Source organism: Penicillium lagena, assembly GCF_028827675.1.
Source record: "Penicillium lagena strain IBT 129212 chromosome Unknown utg000007l_segment0_segment0, whole genome shotgun sequence".
Classification (NCBI taxonomy): Eukaryota; Fungi; Ascomycota; class Eurotiomycetes; order Eurotiales; family Aspergillaceae; genus Penicillium; species Penicillium lagena.
The window spans coordinates 93,024-113,570 of record NW_026623228.1 but is presented as its reverse complement, the minus strand read 5'-3'; the positions used below and the strand labels follow the sequence as shown (position 1 = coordinate 113,570).

Here is a 20,547-nt window from a genome sequence, read left to right as displayed (position 1 = left end):
CATGTCGGAGGGTACATAGTTGGGACAGTTCATTGTTATTAGATGATGATAATACATGGCAATATACCGATCGAGTGCCAATCTCTGTTGAAAGATTGGTGGCTTGCTGTACGAGGGTCAGCTCCATCTCGAGAGATCCCCTTTTATCGGAGCCTCTTTTCACAGATTCCATCGACTTTTCACTCCTCGCCACTGTTCTGCACAGAGAGTGGCCTTCCGCTAATGCCATGAGCCCTTTGGGGGTCCAAAATAGCCACGCGGCGGAATGCTCTGGTAGGGCGTACCTTGCCCATCGGCCGTCTTGGTGGAGACGACATTACCCCACCAGTTAAGAGAACCGGCCGGGAGCGTAATGCAGAAGAAGATGATGACGGTAGCCACTGCGACGCCGCAGTCCAGCGCGGCAGACAGCACGTAGTCTATAACGGCACTTAGCAATTGGTGGAAACAAGAAAGAGAGAGACTCACTATATTTCGACCACCAAGCGGTCTTCCGCCAGCGCAGCACGCCGTTGAAGATCACATTGATCACCCACCACGATGAGAAACTCACACCGGTGGCCGGAGGAACAAGACTCATGGCACCAAACGCGACGGGCCAGGACAGGTAATTAACTACTTTCCATTTTCGGCCTAGGAGATAGGTAATCACAACCACAACAGGCCCCGCGAGAAAGAACCACAGCAGATTGCTATAAATCTGCCCGGGGGAGAATAGTCGACTGGGGCCGATAGCGCCTAAACGACTCGATTTAGCAACTGTTCAGGATGGCAACTTGGGCCTGTCAGGAATAAATACCCCAGATGAGAGAGGATGAATATGTCACCCGCCCATGGGGACAGGTAAAATTGCCCTCTGCGTCCGATGTACAGACGCCGTTGATACGGGTGACCATAAAAACGGTCACCCCACATTGGACAACGGCTCCAACGAGCGTAGCGATTCCCTGGGCAAAAAATAACGTACGGGGTGCAATATGCATATAATGAGCCAGCTTCATATCCGAGACGAATCTGGGAAAGGTCAGCGAGGAAATTTATGCAGGGGTGTGTCGTGAGGTACTCACTCTAGGCCTTGGGAGATGGCGACATAGCCATAGAATTTGAATGTCATGTTGGCCATTGGTCTTCCGAGAAAGGCATACCCACCGATAAACTCGGTGAGCAAGTTAAGTTGATTGCTGCTGATGTTGGTGACTGCTTTGATAATGCCCACCGGGACAAAATAAATGATGGGAAGCACAAAAGCCAGCAGCACAGCCCACACAGGAAGACCGGTATGCCACACTTCGTTGGTTACAATGCTCAGCAAGAACATTAACCCTGTGACTGCCCCAAACCACCACCACGGCACGCCCTGATATACAGACATGAGTCGCGAGTGAACGTCTGGCTTGTTAGTGCCCTTCCACTGCCGCCATATATCCCCACCATGATATAGACTGACGTGCACAAAGATCCCCGTCAGGTTGGCGAAGGCGACGCCGTATGTGACGGCATACCCGGCCGGCAGAAACATAGGCGAATAGTCCCGATATGCTGTCTGGTTGACTGTGCCAGCGGGAGTCAGGATGCGGCTGGTGTCATAGCTGTTCCCCATGTTGTCGAAAGTATTGGAATTAAGGAGCGGTAGGTATGCTGAATACCAAGTGTTGGTGTAGTAAATGATGGGGCAAATGAGCCAGAAGAAGAGTGCAAAAGACCCCATTACATTGAGGCCGGCCCAAAAGGGAACTAGAAGTGGGCTTTGGTTGGCGTAAACGACCTGCGCCCAGTCGAAGGTCAACATCGACATGCCCAGTCCCGTGGTCTGTCCAAATAATTGATTCACCACGACGTTGGATGGCACAATCCAGCAGATGAAACTGAACGTACTCAGGCCAGTGAAGAGATACCCTGGCACAAAGTACCAGATAGAGCCGCCAATGAAGACGAAGAGAAAAAATCGAAGACGGGAGATCCGCCAGCCGTCAGCGACCGGGTTTGTACGAGAATGTAGCGTCGCCAGGAGTGCCGCATTCGACAGCACCCCGGGCCAGATCATTGACGCCGGGCTGACCAACCAGCGAGCAGCCATGCCAGCGATGCCAAACCCGAGCAGCTGCGTGGTGATACAGAGAAGAACCTCAAATCCTCCTTGGGATGGCATACCGTAGAATTTGACAACTGCCTCAATGACCTGGGTGGCAGCGGCGGAGCCAAAGGCGACATTAGCCATGATGGTGATCAGCGCATGCTCCTTGATGTTGAAGTGTCGGTCGGGGTTCAGGATACCGAGAGGCATCCATTTGCCCCATGCTCGCCCGACGGGAAATGCCAATAGCTGCGCTACCAGAGCGCTGATGGTGACACTCGGCTGGCGCAAGCTGAAGAACTGGTTCAATCCGCTCCCGACCTGGGATTGAGAGTGAGCAATGTTCTTCGCAGCGGTCGCATCCATGAATTGTACTTACAATAGTGAACACAAGGCCAATCGTCCACATGCGGACGGTGTTTACCGGTTGCGTAATATCATTGACCGGCTGGACGACGGCGCGCACCTCAGGGTAGGGCGAATCCTCCGCCTCATAGGGCAGGATTTGCTTCGCATCCTGATCGCGAAGGATGGCAGCCTCGTCGCAGACCTGGTCTGCGGGAAGTTCCTAGCAAACGCGAATTCGTTAATAAAGAAACGATCGATGCATAATGATGAATGACAATGCGATGATGCCCGTCGATCCCCTGCCGAGGTAGCCTGCCAGGCACATATGTAAGATGAATTACATAGTGAGAAGGTCTCGATCGTGCAAGTGGAGATCCATCATCACAGTTGACAAAAACGCGAGTGCAACCCACCTGGGGCCATGAGTTTCGCCGACATTTCTCATCCTCAGTCGTGGACTCCATCGCGCCCACAAGGCCGGAGATGACCGACAAGCGCCCCCGGACAGGAAGCTGATAGCGAGAATACAACGCAGCCCCAATAATCCCGCGGCGTTGGAGTAACTCGCGCCGTCTGACAGGCGGCTCCGGCGCTACCCCAGACTTGGCGCGCCTGCAGCCGTGGGAGACAAAGAATGCAAAGATCGGATAGCCAGAATAAAGAGATCGGGCAGCTTTATGACATAGTTTGGTACATCGGTCAGGTCTGTCGGGCGAAATTGCGTGTGACAGCCTGATCGGTGTGGTGCAAGAGTTATGTATGTAGGTCCAGAGTCCCCGGATGACGCGAGCGAAGAGGGTGTTGCATGTGGTGAGGAGTTAAAGCCTGGACTGCCGCTGTCCGGCCCCGGGTGGCGGCTTGACCCGCCCAGCGTGCGTTTATCAGAGGATCCGACGCTCGGAATGCTGCGCGATTCGGGTCAATCCGCCGTACTACTTGCTCCGTCACCCAATAATAATACCTGGTAGGGGGAAAAAAAAAAAAAGAACTGACGGGCTGCTGGATGATCGTCACGAGTCAAATCGCCGATATAAAGCGTCCCAAGACGCCAAAATAATGCCCTGGGTATCGTCATTCGGCGACGGGCTCTGAACGCCCTCGATACGCAGGGCCGTGCTACCGCTGTTTCTATTGTTCCCGGGCTTCTGTCACGCGGTATCAGCTCATCGCCATCATGGATGAAAGTGCCATCACCACGTTCGATGCCCCCTTCTCCCAGCGGCCGGTCGTCGTTTTAGGCGCGGGAATCATTGGGTGTGCGACAGCCCGACAATTGCTACTTCACGGCTTCTCGGTCGTGCTGGTGGCCGAATATCTGCCGGGTGACCAGAATATCTACTACGCATCCGCATGGGCCGGTGCGGCGTGGCATGCTGCTGGCGGCATCACTCCGGACCAGCGGTATTTCCAGGCCGTGACCCATCGCGTGTTGCTCAAGATGGCGCAGGACGACCCGAGATCGGGCGTCAGTGTCGTCGATGCTCGCGAATACCTCGAGCAAGAACCGAAGCCCGACTCGGCGATCTGGGGCAAGACTGTCGTATCCAAGGTGTGCATGTCTCGCGGGGTTTCCAGATATCCTTGCTCATTGCATCTTCACAGTTTCGCGAATTGAACCCTGGAGAATATCCTTCGGAGTTCAACTGTGCATGGGCTTACGAGACTCTCGTGACGGATCCCACAAAACACATGCCCTATCTCGGAAAATTGGTAAAATCACTCGGCGGTCGGTTCATACGGAAACGAGTGGAGTCGTTGCAGGAGCTGTACGACATGTTCCCAGGGTCGCGGGTGTTTATCAATGCGAGCGGGCTGGGAAGTAAGACTTTGACTGATGTGCAGGATGACCGTTGCTTCCCTGAGCGTGGGCAGAATGTATTCCTGCGCACCGATCGATGCCATACGCTGTACTTCCGGAACGGCAAGGAGTACACATATATCATTCCCCGGCCATTCTCCCAGGGAGTGGTCTTGGGAGGCGTCAAGCAGCAGGACAGCCTGTAAGAAAGTCCCGCTTGAAGTTAACATCTGAGGCTAACAGCTGGTTTCTTTTAGCTCACCAGACGTGGACATGGACATCGCGCGGGACGAGATCGCCCGAGCTCATCGTCTAGCCCCCGAGATTGTCCCTGAACAGCCTGCTGAACATGAGCTGAGCCACATCATCGGCATCCGTCCATCGCGCAAAGGCGGCTTCCGCCTGGACTCGGAGCAGGTACATGGGAGCCGCACAGTGCTATCAGCTTATGGGTTCGGCGGAGGAGGGTATGCCTTCTCCTACGGGATTGCCGATGCGTTGGTCAAGATGGTGGAGAAGACCGAGCGCGAGAACGTTATTGTCTGAAACCCAACGTCTTAGTTATGTGTTGATGCGCGCTGCAAATGATATATATATATACATATTTCTTCTCTCCTTTTCTCCCAGGGCTTTAGGAGAACTCATGACCTCCCAGCACGTGCCTTCGCCTGTCCTGGTTCTTAGTGTTCGTCATCCTCTTCTGCCTCACCGTCTACCTCTCTCTTACTCTCCTCCGTCCGGGGAATAGTCTACTAGCATCGCTTGTTTGTCTTGGATTCTTCGCCACCCTGTGTGACCCAGCTGGACCGTGAGTATTTTGCTCCCTCGCGCAACTAGAACCAAAAAGAAGAACCCCCCCCCCCCCCAAAAAGACGGCACTCGTGAGATTGGCATTGACCAGCGTCGTTGTGTTGACGCCGCTGATCCATGGGGCAGAAAAGGGCGAGACAATAATCGGTGTGCATGACGTCATTGGTGTCTATCCAGCCCCTATCCTCCTCGCCGCCCACCCGGTCTTCGAGTTCCAGAGTTCCCTATCGTGCCTCTTGCTCGTCAAGCCGTCGGCCCAGATCGATCCGGGAAGGTTGACCGTGGTTCCTTTGCGCCCGTCCTGGGAAAAAAGACTGAATTCCTCCCACCGGCGCTACTGGGTGTTTGTGCATTCTCGTTGGCACGGCACGGCGGGGAGAACCCAACGGCGCTTTTTGCCAGCCAGTAATCGACCAGCATAGCGCTCCCAGAGCCTGGTTCGCCTTCGATAGTCAATCTGCTTTGTCAAAAGCCCGGTTTAGTGTGTCTGTGTGCACTGCTTCTTGGAAATTTAACAATAATAATAGCCACCCACCACACCCTCCCTCCCCCCCCCCCCACCCCCCTTCCCGGGGAAATCTCTGCTGTCGTCGCCTGTTGGTTTGAAGATTGATCGACATCCTGCCCTGTTTTCACACTGGCCTTGCCTTGTTTGCTTATTTCTGCGTCGGAAATCTCGAACCGTCCGGTACTCGCTTGATCCGCTTCTCGCACAGCTCTCTTGGGTTCCACGGACTTTGACATCGCGACCGGGTCGAATGAGTCAAAAGACGCCGCTTCCGTTTCCTGTGTGCTGTTCCTGCCACGAGGCAGGTCAGCCGTGACCTGAGTGACGATGGTTTTGGATCAGCAGATGCTCCATCTCAATATTGGCGAAGACTGTCCGCCGACCAATTTTGCCATGGTTACAACGCCTCCGTCGGAAAGTGATTTGATCATGCGGCAGGATGACCAGGACTCCGGAGTCAAAGTGCAAGACCATACAATCGCCTCCACCAAGGCCACTCCCGTGGCAGCATGCCCGACCCCTGCCGACGACGCAATGTGCCGGATCTATCGTCGAACTCCTACCCCGACCATCGTCTTGAACGGCTCCTTGCGGGTCACCGAGGTCTCCGATAGTCACTTGGATACGTTTAAATCGACTAGGGGGCAGCTTCTACATGCCAGCGTGTATGACCTAGCGCCGTGCATGGTTCCAGCACCAGACATCGCGTTGTTGAGCGGCGCCCTGGGTGCGGCGTTTACCTCCCGAGCCGTTCAGACCATTGATCCTATCTACGTCAATGCCTGCGATGCATTCTTCTCACTTCGGGTGACTCCGATCTACGAGGGGGATGTCCTGATATACGCGCTCCTTGAAGCGCAGGACTCCAAACGCGGACAGCCCGTATCAAAGGCAATTAGTGAGCAGAAATACCTCAACGAGACATACCTCAACGAGACATACAAAGTCTTGATCGACACGGTGAAGGACTATGCCATTTTTATGCTAGATACACGGGGTTACATTGCAACATGGAATGCGGGTGCTGCCATTCTCAAGGGCTACACGCCCACTGAAATTATCGACCAGCACTTTTCGATCTTTTATTCCCGCGAGGATCGCCTGAAGAACAAGCCTGCGAAGGAGCTGGAGGTGTGTTTGCAGGAAGGCAAGGTGGAGGACGAAGGGTGGCGCTATCGAAAAGACGGGAGTCGATTCTGGGCCAACGTCATGATCACACCCATCTATCAATTCGATCGGCACGTTGGCTTCGTGAAGGTGACCCGTGACCTGACCGAGCGCAAGGCCGCCGAGGCACGTTTGATTGATGCATTTGAGGAATCTTCAAAACTGAAAACCGATTTTTTGGCCAACATGAGCCACGAGATCCGGACACCAATGAACGGGATGTCGCTAGCGCTGACCATGCTTACTCGGACGCCATTGAATGATGAGCAGAATGAGTACGTCTCCGTCCTCGAGGATTCAACTGCCATTCTGTTACAGGTCATTAATGACGTGCTGGACTACTCCAAATTGTCGTCCGGGTCCTTCTCTCTGAACGCGGATGTAATCAACATACCCAGCGTAGTCAATGCGGTTATCCGCAACTGCAGGTCTTCGCTGAAACCTAGGGTCGTTCTGGAGAGCACCCTCAGCCCCGAATTCCCTAAAATCGTCAGAGGTGACCCTCTACGATTCCGCCAAGTTTTACAGAATTTGGTCAGCAATGCCATCAAGTTCACGGAAAGCGGCTACGTTCGTGTCGATACCACCTTCTCCGTGGATGAAAATGACCCAGACACGTATAACATCTCAACCCAGGTGGTGGACTCCGGGATCGGTGTTCCCGAGGATGCCATCAACACCCTCTTCACACCATTTACCCGATTCGCAGACACTGTGACGAAGCGATACCAGGGCACCGGACTGGGACTTTCGATTTGCAAGAGTTTGGCTGAACTCATGGAAGGGGCGGTGGGGTTCCATTCGAACCCTGATGGGCCTGGCAGTGTGTTCTGGGCGACAGCCAGAATGGGTCGCGTCGACATGCCCGTTCCCCAGGAGAGGCCCCGAATCTGGCCGGCGATCGGCACACATATCGATTCGTCGGATTTGCTTCAGAAGATTGCGCCACAAAAGCACATACTGCTCGTTGAGGACAACAAGGTGAACCAAACGATCATGCTCAAGCTGCTCAGCAGCCTGGGCTTCGAACGAGTCGATGCTGCTTGGGATGGCGCCGAAGCCGTGCGGATGGTGAAGCAGAAACCACTGGCATATAATCTGATTCTGATGGATATTAACATGCCTATCATGGACGGCTTAGAAGCCACCGCGCAAATCCGCCTGACCCACAGCGAGTTGCCCATCATCGCACTTACTGGGAATGCCCTGAAAGGAGATGCTGAGACCTATTTGGCAAAGGGAATGAGTGACTACATTGCGAAACCCTTGCATCGCCAGCAGTTGGTCGAACTGCTCTGGAAGTGGTTTGAAGGATCTTGATTTAGCGGGCACAGTTGCAACCGACTCGCCTCAAGGCGCCTCTGTGAAAATCGCAAGCCCGCACTTCCCCCAAACCAGCCGCTGTTGTCTGTTAGACGGTTGTTGAAATAGACCCGTCATCAGCTGGCGGAGGGAATGAGGTCATTATCGATGGCAACAGCCTCAGTAAACCACGTGAAACTGGTCTGAGCAATCCGGTGGACCGGAGTCATCGCACCTAGGGGTATTGATCCATGTGATATTTCCGGTAAGTGTTTTGTTTTTTGTCAGATTTGGTTCCGTTTATGTCGAGCTAACCAGCTAGCAGTAGCCATCGGTGTTTGAAATCGGTTTGTGCGAAACCATGGTGTGCAACCGATGGGCCTGCTGATGTCAAGCTCAGGCTAGAATTATGGACTGTACTACTGCTGGGACCGGTCCATGCGGTAGCTTTGAATTGTGGACCTCTAAAGATTGACAGCCTCCTATATTCCTCGAATTTGCTGTCTTCCCACAATACTAAAAGCTCACGGGTGCTCCTAAAGAGCATGAGCGACCGCGGGTATGCATGCACAAGGACCACCGAGACCTCCAAGGCTCCCAACTGTACTGCAATAGTCTAGTTTCTAGTTAACAAATGATGATGCCTAGGTCTCGGTGGATTGCCATGTGCGGGGAAAGCGGGGCAGTGGAAACTACTTTAGTACAAGTCTACAATACGTTACTACTAGCAAGGGAACTATTGACCCCGACATCTTCCTGTCTCGGAAATCGATGCCTGCAGGGGGTGACGAGAAGCACTGCAACCCCGTAACTAGACACTTCCGATCGAAGGTTTTAGTTTTGATATTACTTATTTTGTAGAGGTACCCTGTATTATAGCAGATCATGAACTCCCAGTAACCCTCCGCTAGCGTTTCCATGCTCTCTCATCATCTGCATACCTTATTCCTGTATTTCAATAATAGTTAATGTTGCGCAGACTGATTAGTTAGGTATTGACTGGAAATGATTGTCTACGTACGCCTCAATTATGATCTCCCGCTGCCGGCGTGGAAGATCAGTGGGCGCCTGCTAACGTTACTGGATCAGGCTGGAAGGAGCCTAGCCCCCCGAGACTGTGCGGACGGGTCTCAGGGGGATCTCATCAGGATCGACAGATGGGCCCCGCCGGAGACGGGAGCTGGCCGAATCAGTGAGTTGGACGGGAAGGGATTGGGATTGGGAGTCAACACCGCCTTGCCCGATTTAGAAAGGTGTCGGAACGCCTAGCCATGGACAGGACCAACTAAACAACAACCCGGCCCTGTGGAGTACTGCAGGGTCCCCCCTTTTTCCAAGTCCCGAGCGCATTCTGAGCCGTACTGGTCTGTGCACGAGGAGGGGCCTTACTCTTCTTGTAGGGGTCGCAGGATTCACATGGCAGTAAATGTGTGCCGCCCGAGGCTGTCTTTCGTTGTGACTGTGGCTTGACTGGGCGTCAAGATGGGAGACGTCCTGATGGAATGAATTATGGTATTGATGTCCAGGAACCAGTGGAGGATAGGTCAACCTTTTCCCAGGGTGGACCATCGTCGTTGACGGGAGGATATCCTCATCCCTGTTCAGGGAGCGAGCTAACAACTACTAGTCCGTCCACATCATTTGAAATCATCGGAGGATTGCGATTACGAACTACGGATACGTATCATCGAACTATCTCTTCATACACCATGACGTTCCCATGGCTGTATCAGCTACGGATAATTATACATCAATATCTCGAACTCCTCAAGGATGTGAGCATCACGGTCCTCCTGGACGCTGCATGCGCGCTGGATGACGGTGTAGCCCCAAGACTCAGACGCATAAGCTCGGTCTACCCCGTGTCCTGCCCCGTCGCGGTCTTAGCAGGAGCAGATCGGCTCTTCAACCTTCCTGTTGAGTGGTTCCCGTCCACATGCAGCTGCGCTACGGGCGTGATATGGCCCCGTTTAGACCCACTGTGGATGTTTATCACGGTTCCACCACTCAAGCCAAAGGAGTCGGCATGAAATTTGAGTTGTCAGCCACGCAGACGACCTATTGGGCGCGATTACGCCATGGACCGAGGTGAGGTCCGATCTGGGAGAACTATGGGTCTCTAGGCACAGCCGGGCCCGCTATACCAGATGGTATAAAGCTCCTGCCCCCTGGTCCGGGGGTGGAGTGTTCCTCATCCGGCCTTTGACTGCTGAAGGGAGTTTGAGCTGGACCTGTTTCGATCAGAAAAATGAAGTCTTCCATCCTGCTCATGGGAGCGGTCACGACTGTGATGGCCGCGCCCGCTACCCACAACTACCAATTGCATGAACGTCGTGATGTGATCCCCAGTTCCTGGATTGAGGGTACGAGATTGGATGGCAAGACGTTGCTTCCCGTGAGAATCGGGCTGACCCAGTCCAACCTGGACCATGGCCATGACCTCCTCATGGATGTGTATGTTACCGGGTCTATCCATAACACCACACAAAGCCGGCAACTGACATGAATCCAAAAGGTCGGATCCGTTTTCCCCGAATTATGGGCAGCATCTCTCCGTCGAGGAGGTGCACGACCTGTTTGCACCTGCTAAGGACAGTGTGGATGGCGTCCGCTCCTGGCTGGAGGAATCCGGCATCCCGGCCGATCGTATCTCACAGTCGGTGAACAAGCAATGGATTCAGTTCGATGCAGATGCCGAGGAGGTGGAGAAGCTGATCAAGGCCGAGTACTATATGTACTCCCACGCGGAGACTGGCAATTCCCATATCGTGTGCCGAGAGTAAGGCTGGCCCTTGGGATCTGATCGTATATCTGGCTAATTCTGTGAATTAGATACCACGTCCCGCACCACCTGCGTGACCACATTGACTACATCACCCCGGGCATTGCCCTGCGCGAGGTGAATGGCATTTCTAAGGCCCGCCGCAGTCTCCAGAAACGTGGTTTCAACGGCCTGCCCCCTATCATTGAAAAACTTACGGTGTCCATCGAGCAGCTCTTGGACAACCTTCTTGACCTTTGTGACGTTGCCGTCACCCCGGCCTGTATCAAGCGTAAGTTCCCCAGACTGGCGATACCTGGATATAGACTCAAGCGAAGCAGAATTGTATAACATCCCCGAGGGTACGACATCCACCAAGGGCAACGAGCTAGGCATTTTCGAGGACATTGGTGATGTCTACGCCCAAGACGACTTGGACTTGTTCTTCACCACGCTGGCGATGTATGTTATTTAGCCTGTTTTGATCGGCCCAATACTTCTGCTAATGGTTTATTAGGAATATCCCTTCGGGCACTCACCCCATCCTCAAGGCCGTTGATGGCGCCACGGCACCGACCACGGTGACGAACGCTGGTCCCGAATCGGACTTGGACTTCCAGATCTCATACCCCATCATCTGGCCGCAGAACTCGGTGCTCTTCCAGACTGACGATATGCACTACGAGAACGACTACACTTTCCGGGGTTTCCTCAACACCTTCCTGGATGCCATCGATGGCTCCTATTGCAGCGAAATCTCGCCTCTTGACCCGAAGTATCCGGACCCCAACGGATACAAGGGTAAGCTGATGTGTGGCGTCTATAAGCCGACCAATGTCATCTCCATCTCGTACGGCAGCGCCGAGGCCGACCTTCCCATCTCTTATCAGCGTCGCCAGTGCCAGGAGTTCATGAAGCTTGGTCTCCAGGGTGTATCGGTTGTGGTCGCCTCGGGTGACTCTGGTGTGGCCGGTCGTGGTGGGGATCCTACTCCTAGCAATTGTTTGGGCAAGGATGGCCAAATCTTTGCCCCTGACTTCCCTGCCACCTGCCCGTATCTGACGGCTGTGGGCGCGACTTACCTTCCCACGGGCGCTAGTGCCAAGGGCAGCAATGAGGTGGCTGTGTCGCGTTTCCCATCGGGTGGTGGTTTCAGCAACATCTACGAGCGGCCTAATTACCAGGCGCAGGCTGTGAAGGACTATTTCAACAAGGCCCAGCCCACCTACCCCTACTACGAGAGCGTCAACAACAACAGCTTTGGCGCCAATGGCGGTATCTACAACCGCATTGGCCGCGCCTATCCCGACGTCTCTGCCATTGGCGATAACGTGATCATCTTCAACGCGGGTGCTCCCACCTCGATTGGTGGTACCTCTGCCTCATCGCCTGTGTTCGCTTCCATCCTCACCCGGATTAACGAGGAGCGTCTGGCAGCCGGCAAGAAGACCCTGGGCTTCGTCAACCCTACCTTGTACGCACACCCAGAGGCCTTCTTCGATATCACCTCCGGTAACAACGCGGGCTGCGGTACCAACGGCTTCAATGCTACCGAGGGCTGGGACCCCGTTACTGGACTGGGCACGCCCAACTACCCTGCCCTGCTGAAAGTCTTCATGAGCTAGAGAGCTCCGGGCATTGAGATGGACCTCGACGGTTGATCTTGCATATAGTACACCTTAATCAATCTCACTCTTTGACTATGATTGCCAACTTTGATTTCCATCGGACTCTGTAACTGCATGGCGACTATTAATGGTAGTAAGAAGGTCAAAAGCACCCAGGCTGCGTGGCATCCGTCGAGGTCCTCATAGTCGACCGAAAGTTCCCCCGACGCGCCACCGCCTCGATCCTATCGGCGCGATCGCTCCGGCCGGGCCTCGGGCTCGGTGGATGTCCGATCGGAGGGGAGAAAGAATAGTTACTGCATGTATTAGAGAATTATTAATCTTTTTTCTCGGCGCCCACTTTCTGGACGCGGTCTAGTGCCCCTCGGTCCCGTCGGCTAATTCTACGGATAAAAAAACCCGTGACATCATGGCCGTGGGAAGATACCTAGTCGTGCCCAGAAAATTTGTAAATTGCGTTGAGCAAGCACCGATGACAGGAGATAGGATGTATAGCTCGGTACGGACTGGTGAAGTAATTTTTTGTCCTATAGTATATCCTACCTACCTTAGCAGTACTACTCTCTGGAATCTTCTCCCTCTCTGTCTAACACCCCACGCTGCCCCTCCTTGTCTCCACCGAGGGGAATCAGAACCTGTGTATTTATTTATTAATCGGGGATGCCCCGGTGTTCTCTTTCTCTTTCCCATACTCTCCCTACTCCTCTCACTTACTACCAGTTACTACCATATCCTCATATACCCGTTTCTCCCACATTATGTCTCTAGGCAAGAAGGTCACCCTCAACACCGGCCACCAGATCCCGTAAGTGCTTGCTCCATGCTATAACGACCCCCACGCCACGTTTCCAGCTCAATTCTGACGAGCATTATAGCCAGCTGGGATTTGGCACCTGGCAGTCGGCTCCCGGCCAGGTTGGTGAGGCTGTCTACGAGGCCCTGAAGGCGGGCTACCGTCACCTGGTATGTTGATCGATCGTCCCACAGCGCAAACAATGCTGACGCGTCGTAGGATCTCGCCACGATGTATGCTATCCGGATCCCTTCACGGTCGCAACAGTCCTTGAGAGACCGATACTGACTACTCTCGTTTCCAGCTACCAGAACCAGCGCGAGGTTGCCGCCGGCATCAAGCGCGCCTTCCAGGATATTCCTGGCCTGAAGCGTGAGGACCTGTTCATCGTAAGGTTGCCCCGACGGGTCTGTATCGACGGAACTTGTACGCTAATATTTTTTTTCGTGGAAATAGACGTCGAAGTTGTGGAACAGCCAGCACCGCCCGGAGGTTGTCGAGGCGTCGCTGGACGCGTGCCTGGCTGAGCTGGAGCTCGACTACCTGGACCTGTACCTGGTGCACTGGCCCGTCGCCTTCCAGAAGGGCGATGACTACTTCCCTCTGATTGCCAACAGCACCATTGAGGGTGGCGATGTTGTCATTGACGATGGCGTGTCCATTGTCGACACCTGGAAGGGTAGGTAGCCCCCAGGACATCGTGGATAGCCCAAACTCACATCCTCCAGCCATGACCCAGCTCCCCAAGAGCAAAGTCCGCTCCGTCGGTGTCTCCAACCACACCATTCCTCACGTTCGTCTCCCTCCCATAAACCGTGGGGTCCGTTCTGACCGCACCGATAGCTCGAGGCCCTCATCAAGGGCACCGGTGTCGTGCCCGCTGCTAACCAGATTGAGCGCCACCCCGTGCTCCAGAGCAATGACTTGATTGAATACTGCCAACAGAAGGGCATCCACATCACCGCGTACTCTGTATGGATCACCGCCGTCCCCCTCAGGAGAACATTACTAATCTTCCCAGGCCTTCGGTAACAATATGCTCGGTCTTCCGCTGCTTATCACTCGCCCTGAGGTCAAGGAAGTCGCCGAGTCGGTTTCCAAGCGCACTGGCAGCGAGGTCACCGGTGCTCACGTCATGTACGCTTATTGATGCCCTTCAGTTTTCAACTGCTCGTGCTAACCTTCTTCCAGCCTCGCCTGGTCCCAGGTCGGTGGCCACAGTGTCATCCCCAAGTCGGTTACGCCGTCGCGCATCCGTGACAACTTCAAGGAGGTGGAGCTTACCCCGGAGGAGATCCAGAAGGTCAGCGCTCTGGGCAAGGACCGGAGGCGCTTCAACACCCCTCTCACTGCCAGTATGTTTTACACCCCAGTGACCAGCCAGCGTTTTGATGTGCCTAACACCATACAGACAAGCCGCGTTGGAACATCAACATTTTTGGTGAGCCCGAGGAGCAGTCTGCTGGCCACAAGGTCATTGTTTAAGCAGGACATTGTCCCATATTAAAATATAAAAGAAACAAGGTAAACGCATCATGTATTTTCCTTGATGGGAGAAATATCCATAGAGACCAACAGAGTACATGAATAAAATTCCGGAGTCGGATGCACGTGGCTTCCTCCCCTCTATAAGATAGTCCGTCCAGTGTCCATCACAGCCAAGCCAACCAAATAAGGAAGAATATCGCCAGGTACATGCTCGATAGAGGTGCTTTGTAGGCCAACTGTCCCGCATTGCCCTGGCTGTCATTGCTGCCGTCACTAGTAGCAGATCCGCTGGACGACGATGTTTCGGTGGCGCTACTGGCACTTCCGGACTCCACATTGTTGGCATTGTAGGTGGCTGCAGTCACCGAGTACGTCACACCCAGGATACTCACTGTGGTGGTCGCTCCCCCGGGCGGCGATGTCAAGGGCCCAGATCCCTCCGTGGTGCTGAGGCTCTGAGTCCCACCAGAGGGGAGATTCGCGATGTCGACATATGTACCGTGGTCGGCGGATCCGATGCCAAATTGATCAAGGCAGATACTGGCATCAAGATTGGGGCAGCTGCCCACGATGGAGCTATATTCCCGGACTTTCTCCGTGAGTCTCTCAATATTCAACTGGGACATGTCGGTGGTAGGGCAGATTCCGTAGAATCTATTCAAAAAATGATTCAGAACATATTTTGGAAGGGGCAGATAGGCAAGGGCAACATACGCCGACAGCGCTGCACTAAGAGCACAACACTGACACTCGGATAATTTGGTCGAGCTGGAGAACGTGTAACTGGAACACTTGCTTTCAATGAGACTGATGCTCGTGGTTGCATTGACTAGCACATCACCCATATTGCATGAGCAGCCGCCAGGGGCATTGGCCGGGGCTGGAAAGAAAGGAACGCTAACTTCGGTGGTGTGCTGTAAGAGATAGCTTGACACCAAGTATTGATATTCGCAAGAGTATATTTTATTCCAGCAATCGCTCATGTAGCATAGCATCTCGTCCACTTCTTTCGCCAATCCACATGCAAGGACCACAACGTCGCTGCCGGCAGCGTTGATGCACGTAGCTTCTTTGTCGGCGGCCGCGTTGATGCATGCCGTGAATCCTGAGGGATCAACACAGCCTGCCGAGGTTATCGTAGTTGCATTTTGCGCAAGTGCCCGGGAAAGCAGCCAAAAAAAAGCGGGAATAAGGAAAGAATTTGGTGATAACATGCTGAGAGCTCGATGGCATTAATTCTCTAGTTTCCAAAGGAAGGGGTCAGCAGAGAAATATATGTTCCGACTTTCACTTACTTAAATACCGATGGTCGAATGCACAGTGCCCATCAGAAAGATAGTTACCTGGTAGATGATCTTACATAATATTTTATTAGTATGCAGCTCAGCACGAAGGCTCCCGGACGCGCTGGCAAGAGTTGCCGACGGAGGTCCAATAATGCAATGGTTCGTGTAAATTTGGGGTCCAAGCCAGCACCACAACAGGAACTCTGAAGCGAGAATCTGACAAGCGAGAATCTTATTATTTTCACTTAAGACTCGTTAGCCCATGTTATTGTGAGGCAAGTGTGCCTTGGCTAACGCTTAAATACACATAAACCACAAGAGGGAAAATATCTTGTTTGGATCGGGGGTAAGTAAACCAAGGGTGTATAGACATTGAATTCAGAGAACCATCTTCCTATGTGACGATCCCTATCCCTGGCCACAGACTGGTGGATTTAGCTGCTATTATTCTCCATGAAATTCAATCACGGAAACCGACAACATAGGTCCGAATAGGAGAAGCGGTACGGACCCACAAATCCGCCGGACCAAGGGCCAGCTGAATTACCTAAACGGCGTGCCGGCGATAACAGCATCGATCTCCGGGTGATCTTAAAGGTCCGGCTGAATGCGGTTAGCTCCGTCGGGGTATATACATCTATGAGATGAGTAACCAATGTAGAGTTCGATCTGGATATAAATGCCCTGGGTTGTGTGTTAGTCCAACAACTCTTTCTCACTCTTTCTCTTCCATTCTACACTCACCACCACCACCATCACAACCATCCACAATGACTCTTCCCTCGACTTACAAGCACGCAGTCTTCAAAGAGGCCGGTGGTCCTCTGACCATCGAGGACACTCCCATGACAGCACCCGGTGCGGGCGAGGTGCTGGTCAAGGTGGAGGCCTGCGGAGTGTGGTGCGTACCTATCTGTCCCTTCTGTGGTGATGGCTTGGTCTGACCCTGCGTAGCTTCTCCGACACGATCGCACAAGTCCATGGAATGAAGGGCCAATTGTACGAGTTATCGGATCGATCATTTCCAATGCATCCACTGACCACCATTAACTAGCCCTGTCACTCCCGGCCACGAGATCATCGGGCGCGTGGCGGCGCTGGGCGATAACGTCTCCCAGTGGAAGGTCGGCGACCGAGTTGGTGGACCCTGGCACGGCGGCCATGACGGTACGTCTTTGGAATGGGTAGAGATATCGAACTAAACTGGACTCCTAGGCACCTGCCAGGCCTGTCGCAAAGGCCATTTCCAAATGTGCCAGTTAGGCATTATCAACGGCGTGACCAAGAGCGGCGGATGTACGGCTAGCGTCCCCTCCTGACCATTGGAGCCGACTGACTGAAGACTAGATGCCCAATACTGTATCCTTCGGGCGGAAGCAGGCGTCCGCATTCCCGAACACGTGGATGCGGCTAAATACGCCCCGATTCTCTGCGCCGGTGTCACCGTCTTCAACTCGATGCGCCGAATGAATGTCCCCCCGGGATCTACGGTCGCCATTCAAGGACTGGGCGGTCTCGGTCACCTCGCCATTCAATATGCGAACCGGTTCGGTTACCGCGTCGTGGCTTTGTCCCGGGATTCCAAGAAGGAAAAGTTTGTGCGGGAGCTGGGTGCTCATGAATACATCGATAGCAGCAAGGAAGACGCGGCGCAGGCACTGCAGAAGCTTGGAGGTGCTTCCCTCATCGTCGCCACAGCGCCCAACGCCCAAGTCATCTCGCCTCTGGTGAACGGGCTCGGTATTATGGGCAAGTTGTTGATACTGGCAGGTAAGGAGTTCTGTGCCAATCACTGAGACAGACAGACAGACAGAGCGAGAGAGAGAGAGAGAGAGAGAGAGAGAGAGAGAGAGAGAGAGAGAGAGAGAGAGGCTGACACGCGGCGTAGTCCCGGGAGAAGTATCCATTGATACGCGACCGATGGTGGGTGGACCTACCCGATACTGATCCGGGATTCCTACAAGGTGGTCGAGATGGCTGACATTGACCGTGCAGATCCAACGCGGCCTGTCGATCCATGGATGGCCTAGCGGTCACGCGATTGACTCCGAGGAGGCCATCCAATTTACGGAACTGGAGGGCATCAACTGCATGGTGGAGACCTTCCCGCTGGAGAAAGCCCGCGAAGCCTTCGGTGAGTTTCCGTCTCAAGGCTTGATCTAGGGTTTGATCGGCCGCTGACCGTTTCACAGAGGCCATGCGCCAGGGGAGTGTCCGGTTCCGCGCCGTGATCACGATGGATTAATGCAATCGGATGGTTTAGGTACGGTAGTTCGCTAGCGGCTCCTGCATACACCGCGCTATTCGCGCTGATTGGCCGGCGAGTCGCTGCCTGGGCACGGAGATAGTAGTCGAACACCAGAGCAATCAGAATAAAAAACGAACGATTCTGTTTCTCTCATCTACGCTTACCCAAGTCCGGTTTATAGACCGGCAGTTGCCTCCTGGTCCCGTATCCGCGTTCTCTCCCCGCATAAATACCCTAAATTCCCAACTCTTTCCGTCCTTCCCCCAACACCAATCTCCCAGTCCTATCGCCTCCCGGACACCAAAACATCCACTATGACAATTGAAAGCTGGACTGAGATCGTGAAGCAGAAGCAGGCCGAGGTCGCCACCCAGATCCCACCAGCTTGGCGTCTGTCAGCCGAGTATACGGATATCTCGCCGACCAAGTCCACCAATGTGCTCGATGTACCTCGCCAGTGTGGTCTCTTGTCGCCCAAGCAGATGGAAATTACGGAGAAGTATGATGCCACAGCTCTGCTTGAAAAGATCCACCACCAGGAGTTATCAGCCTACGAAGTGACCGAGGCCTTTTGCATTCGCGCTGCCATCGCCCAGCAGGTGGTATGTTACCCACTACAGAACGCTCGTACGAGTTTGATTGTTAATGGACTCATGATAGACACATTGTCTGACGGAAATGTTTTTTAACCGTGCCCTTGAGCATGCAAAGCATCTGGACGAGGAAATGCAGCGCACGGGAAACCCCATCGGACCTTTGCATGGCTTGCCAATCAGTTTCAAGGTAATGGAGAGTATAAATTCTGAATGGATCTATTAACACCGTCAATAGGATTGTTTCAACATCGAAGGTATCCCCTCCTCGATTGGGTTCACTTCCTTCATCAAGAATGGGCCTATGCAATCCAATTCCGCCATGGTTCAAATCCTGCAGAAACTGGGGGCGGTTCCTTATGTAAAGACGAACATCCCACAGACGATGATGGTAAATTTGTCTCCCGTACAAGCCATGAAGTAGTGCTAAATCCCCTCCAGGCAGCAGACTCCCATAACCATGTTTTCGGGCGAACTCTTAACCCGCATCGATCCAATCTAAATGCGGGCGGATCTTCGGGTGGAGAGGGCGCGCTCATTGCGATGAGAGGCTCCGTGTTGGGCATTGGAACCGATATCGCAGGTTCGATTCGAATCCCTGCAATCTGCAATGGAACATTTGCCTTGAAGCCTTCTGCTGATCGCATTCCGTACGGGGGGCAGACTAGCTCCGCGCGTGGTGGCCTGGCAGGAATCAAAGCTTGCGCCGGTCCGTTGGCAACATCAGTGAGAGACTTGGAGCTGTTGATGCGCGTGGTGACGAATGCAGATCCCTGGCAAGCTGACTCCTCGGTAATTTTTGCCCCATGGCGCTCGGTAGCGCCGAAGTGCACGCTGCGATTGGGGCTGATCCAAGAGGATCCCCATTTTCCGCTGCATCCTCCAGTTTTGCGGACCCTGACACATGCTGCCGACAAGCTGCGAGCGGCGGGACATGAAGTTGTGCCGCTGACCACCCCCTCCATCCGGGACGCCTGCGCGTTGGCGTTTCGCATGTTTTCCATGGACCCTGCAAACACACCGTTCAAACATATTGCTGCTAGTGGGGAACCTGTCATCCCGGCATTGGCATCAACGGCCTTGCCGCACGAGTACATGCAGTACGATCCCGCACCAATGACACTCCAGGCGCTGTACGACTTGAATGAAGAGCGACAGAAGTTCAAGGAGGCATTCCGCTCACTAATAGTGAAGGCTAACATAGATGCGATTATCATGCCAGGCTACCAAGGGACTGCCCAGCCACATGATCTTTTTGGCTTTGTCCCCTATACAGTCATGTGGAATGTAATGGACGTAAGTTAATATTGGATTGCTTGACTGGCTTCAGCTCACAGACATGAGTATCCGGGATGTATCATCCCATATGGCAAGGCCGAAAAAGGTCTCGATGCGGCCTTTGCTCGTGATGATGTCGAGTATAAGCCACCGTGTGAGTGTTTTCCATGAATTTCTAACGCTTTTAGCTCCATATTCTAACTACAGAGTAAAGACACGGCGGATGCGGTTGAAGGAGCTCCCTGCTGTGTGCAGGTTGTTGGGAGGAATATGCGTGAAGAGGAATTGTTGGTAGTTGCAGCGACGGTTTCTAGGGTTCTCGCCGAATGAAACCACTTTCGCGGTGGAGCCAGTTCTCATTGAAATCCCAAAGAGGCCATTCAAAGCTGAACAGATGATAAATCGACGGTGGCGTCTGTCAGTGCGTAGGGGTTCATATTTCGCAGAATGAGAGACAGCTGAGTC

At 53.6% G+C, this 20,547-nt stretch overlaps 9 protein-coding genes across 9 annotated transcripts; 7 read left to right on the top strand and 2 right to left on the bottom strand.

Moving 5' to 3' along the window:
* Positions 1-219: 219 nt before the first annotated feature.
* optF (uncharacterized protein) lies at positions 220-2,886 on the bottom strand (the record flags this gene model as incomplete). Its single annotated transcript, XM_056981452.1, has 6 exons — positions 220-419; positions 469-738; positions 800-1,014; positions 1,068-2,395; positions 2,454-2,642; positions 2,836-2,886. The coding sequence occupies 6 exons, from the start codon at positions 2,884-2,886 to the stop codon at positions 220-222; spliced, it is 2,253 nt and encodes a 750-aa protein (XP_056829288.1).
* A 710-nt stretch (positions 2,887-3,596) lies between these two features.
* On the top strand, positions 3,597-4,766 carry N7510_009526 (FAD-dependent oxidoreductase; the record flags this gene model as incomplete). Its single annotated transcript, XM_056981451.1, has 3 exons — positions 3,597-3,971; positions 4,025-4,422; positions 4,478-4,766. The coding sequence occupies 3 exons, from the start codon at positions 3,597-3,599 to the stop codon at positions 4,764-4,766; spliced, it is 1,062 nt and encodes a 353-aa protein (XP_056829287.1).
* A 1,099-nt stretch (positions 4,767-5,865) lies between these two features.
* fos-1 (sensor histidine kinase/response regulator Fos-1/TcsA) lies at positions 5,866-8,025 on the top strand (the record flags this gene model as incomplete). The annotated part of the gene is made up of 1 exon (XM_056981450.1): positions 5,866-8,025. One exon carries the CDS (start codon positions 5,866-5,868, stop codon positions 8,023-8,025), a length of 2,160 nt encoding a protein of 719 aa, XP_056829286.1.
* Positions 8,026-9,716: 1,691 nt separating this feature from the next.
* Positions 9,717-10,037, top strand: N7510_009524 (uncharacterized protein; the record flags this gene model as incomplete). The annotated part of the gene is made up of 1 exon (XM_056981449.1): positions 9,717-10,037. One exon carries the CDS (start codon positions 9,717-9,719, stop codon positions 10,035-10,037), a length of 321 nt encoding a protein of 106 aa, XP_056829285.1.
* Positions 10,038-10,255: 218 nt separating this feature from the next.
* Positions 10,256-12,393, top strand: N7510_009523 (S53 family peptidase; the record flags this gene model as incomplete). The annotated part of the gene is made up of 5 exons (XM_056981448.1): positions 10,256-10,461; positions 10,523-10,786; positions 10,840-11,060; positions 11,110-11,230; positions 11,286-12,393. The coding sequence occupies 5 exons, from the start codon at positions 10,256-10,258 to the stop codon at positions 12,391-12,393; spliced, it is 1,920 nt and encodes a 639-aa protein (XP_056829284.1).
* Positions 12,394-13,154: 761 nt separating this feature from the next.
* Positions 13,155-14,674, top strand: akr1 (putative aldehyde reductase (AKR1); the record flags this gene model as incomplete). Its single annotated transcript, XM_056981447.1, has 10 exons — positions 13,155-13,201; positions 13,272-13,359; positions 13,409-13,422; positions 13,494-13,578; positions 13,646-13,868; positions 13,918-13,982; positions 14,033-14,161; positions 14,211-14,326; positions 14,381-14,544; positions 14,601-14,674. 10 exons carry the CDS (start codon positions 13,155-13,157, stop codon positions 14,672-14,674), a joined length of 1,005 nt encoding a protein of 334 aa, XP_056829283.1.
* Positions 14,675-14,841: 167 nt separating this feature from the next.
* On the bottom strand, positions 14,842-15,891 carry N7510_009521 (uncharacterized protein; the record flags this gene model as incomplete). Its single annotated transcript, XM_056981446.1, has 1 exon — positions 14,842-15,891. The coding sequence occupies one exon, from the start codon at positions 15,889-15,891 to the stop codon at positions 14,842-14,844; it is 1,050 nt and encodes a 349-aa protein (XP_056829282.1).
* An 842-nt stretch (positions 15,892-16,733) lies between these two features.
* N7510_009520 (alcohol dehydrogenase) lies at positions 16,734-18,208 on the top strand (the record flags this gene model as incomplete). Its single annotated transcript, XM_056981445.1, has 8 exons — positions 16,734-16,864; positions 16,918-16,962; positions 17,018-17,130; positions 17,179-17,259; positions 17,311-17,733; positions 17,852-17,886; positions 17,959-18,097; positions 18,156-18,208. The coding sequence occupies 8 exons, from the start codon at positions 16,734-16,736 to the stop codon at positions 18,206-18,208; spliced, it is 1,020 nt and encodes a 339-aa protein (XP_056829281.1).
* Positions 18,209-18,525: 317 nt separating this feature from the next.
* Positions 18,526-20,412, top strand: N7510_009519 (Amidase; the record flags this gene model as incomplete). The annotated part of the gene is made up of 6 exons (XM_056981444.1): positions 18,526-18,813; positions 18,872-18,994; positions 19,043-19,195; positions 19,246-20,100; positions 20,149-20,236; positions 20,297-20,412. 6 exons carry the CDS (start codon positions 18,526-18,528, stop codon positions 20,410-20,412), a joined length of 1,623 nt encoding a protein of 540 aa, XP_056829280.1.
* Between the last annotated feature and the right edge of the window lie 135 nt (positions 20,413-20,547).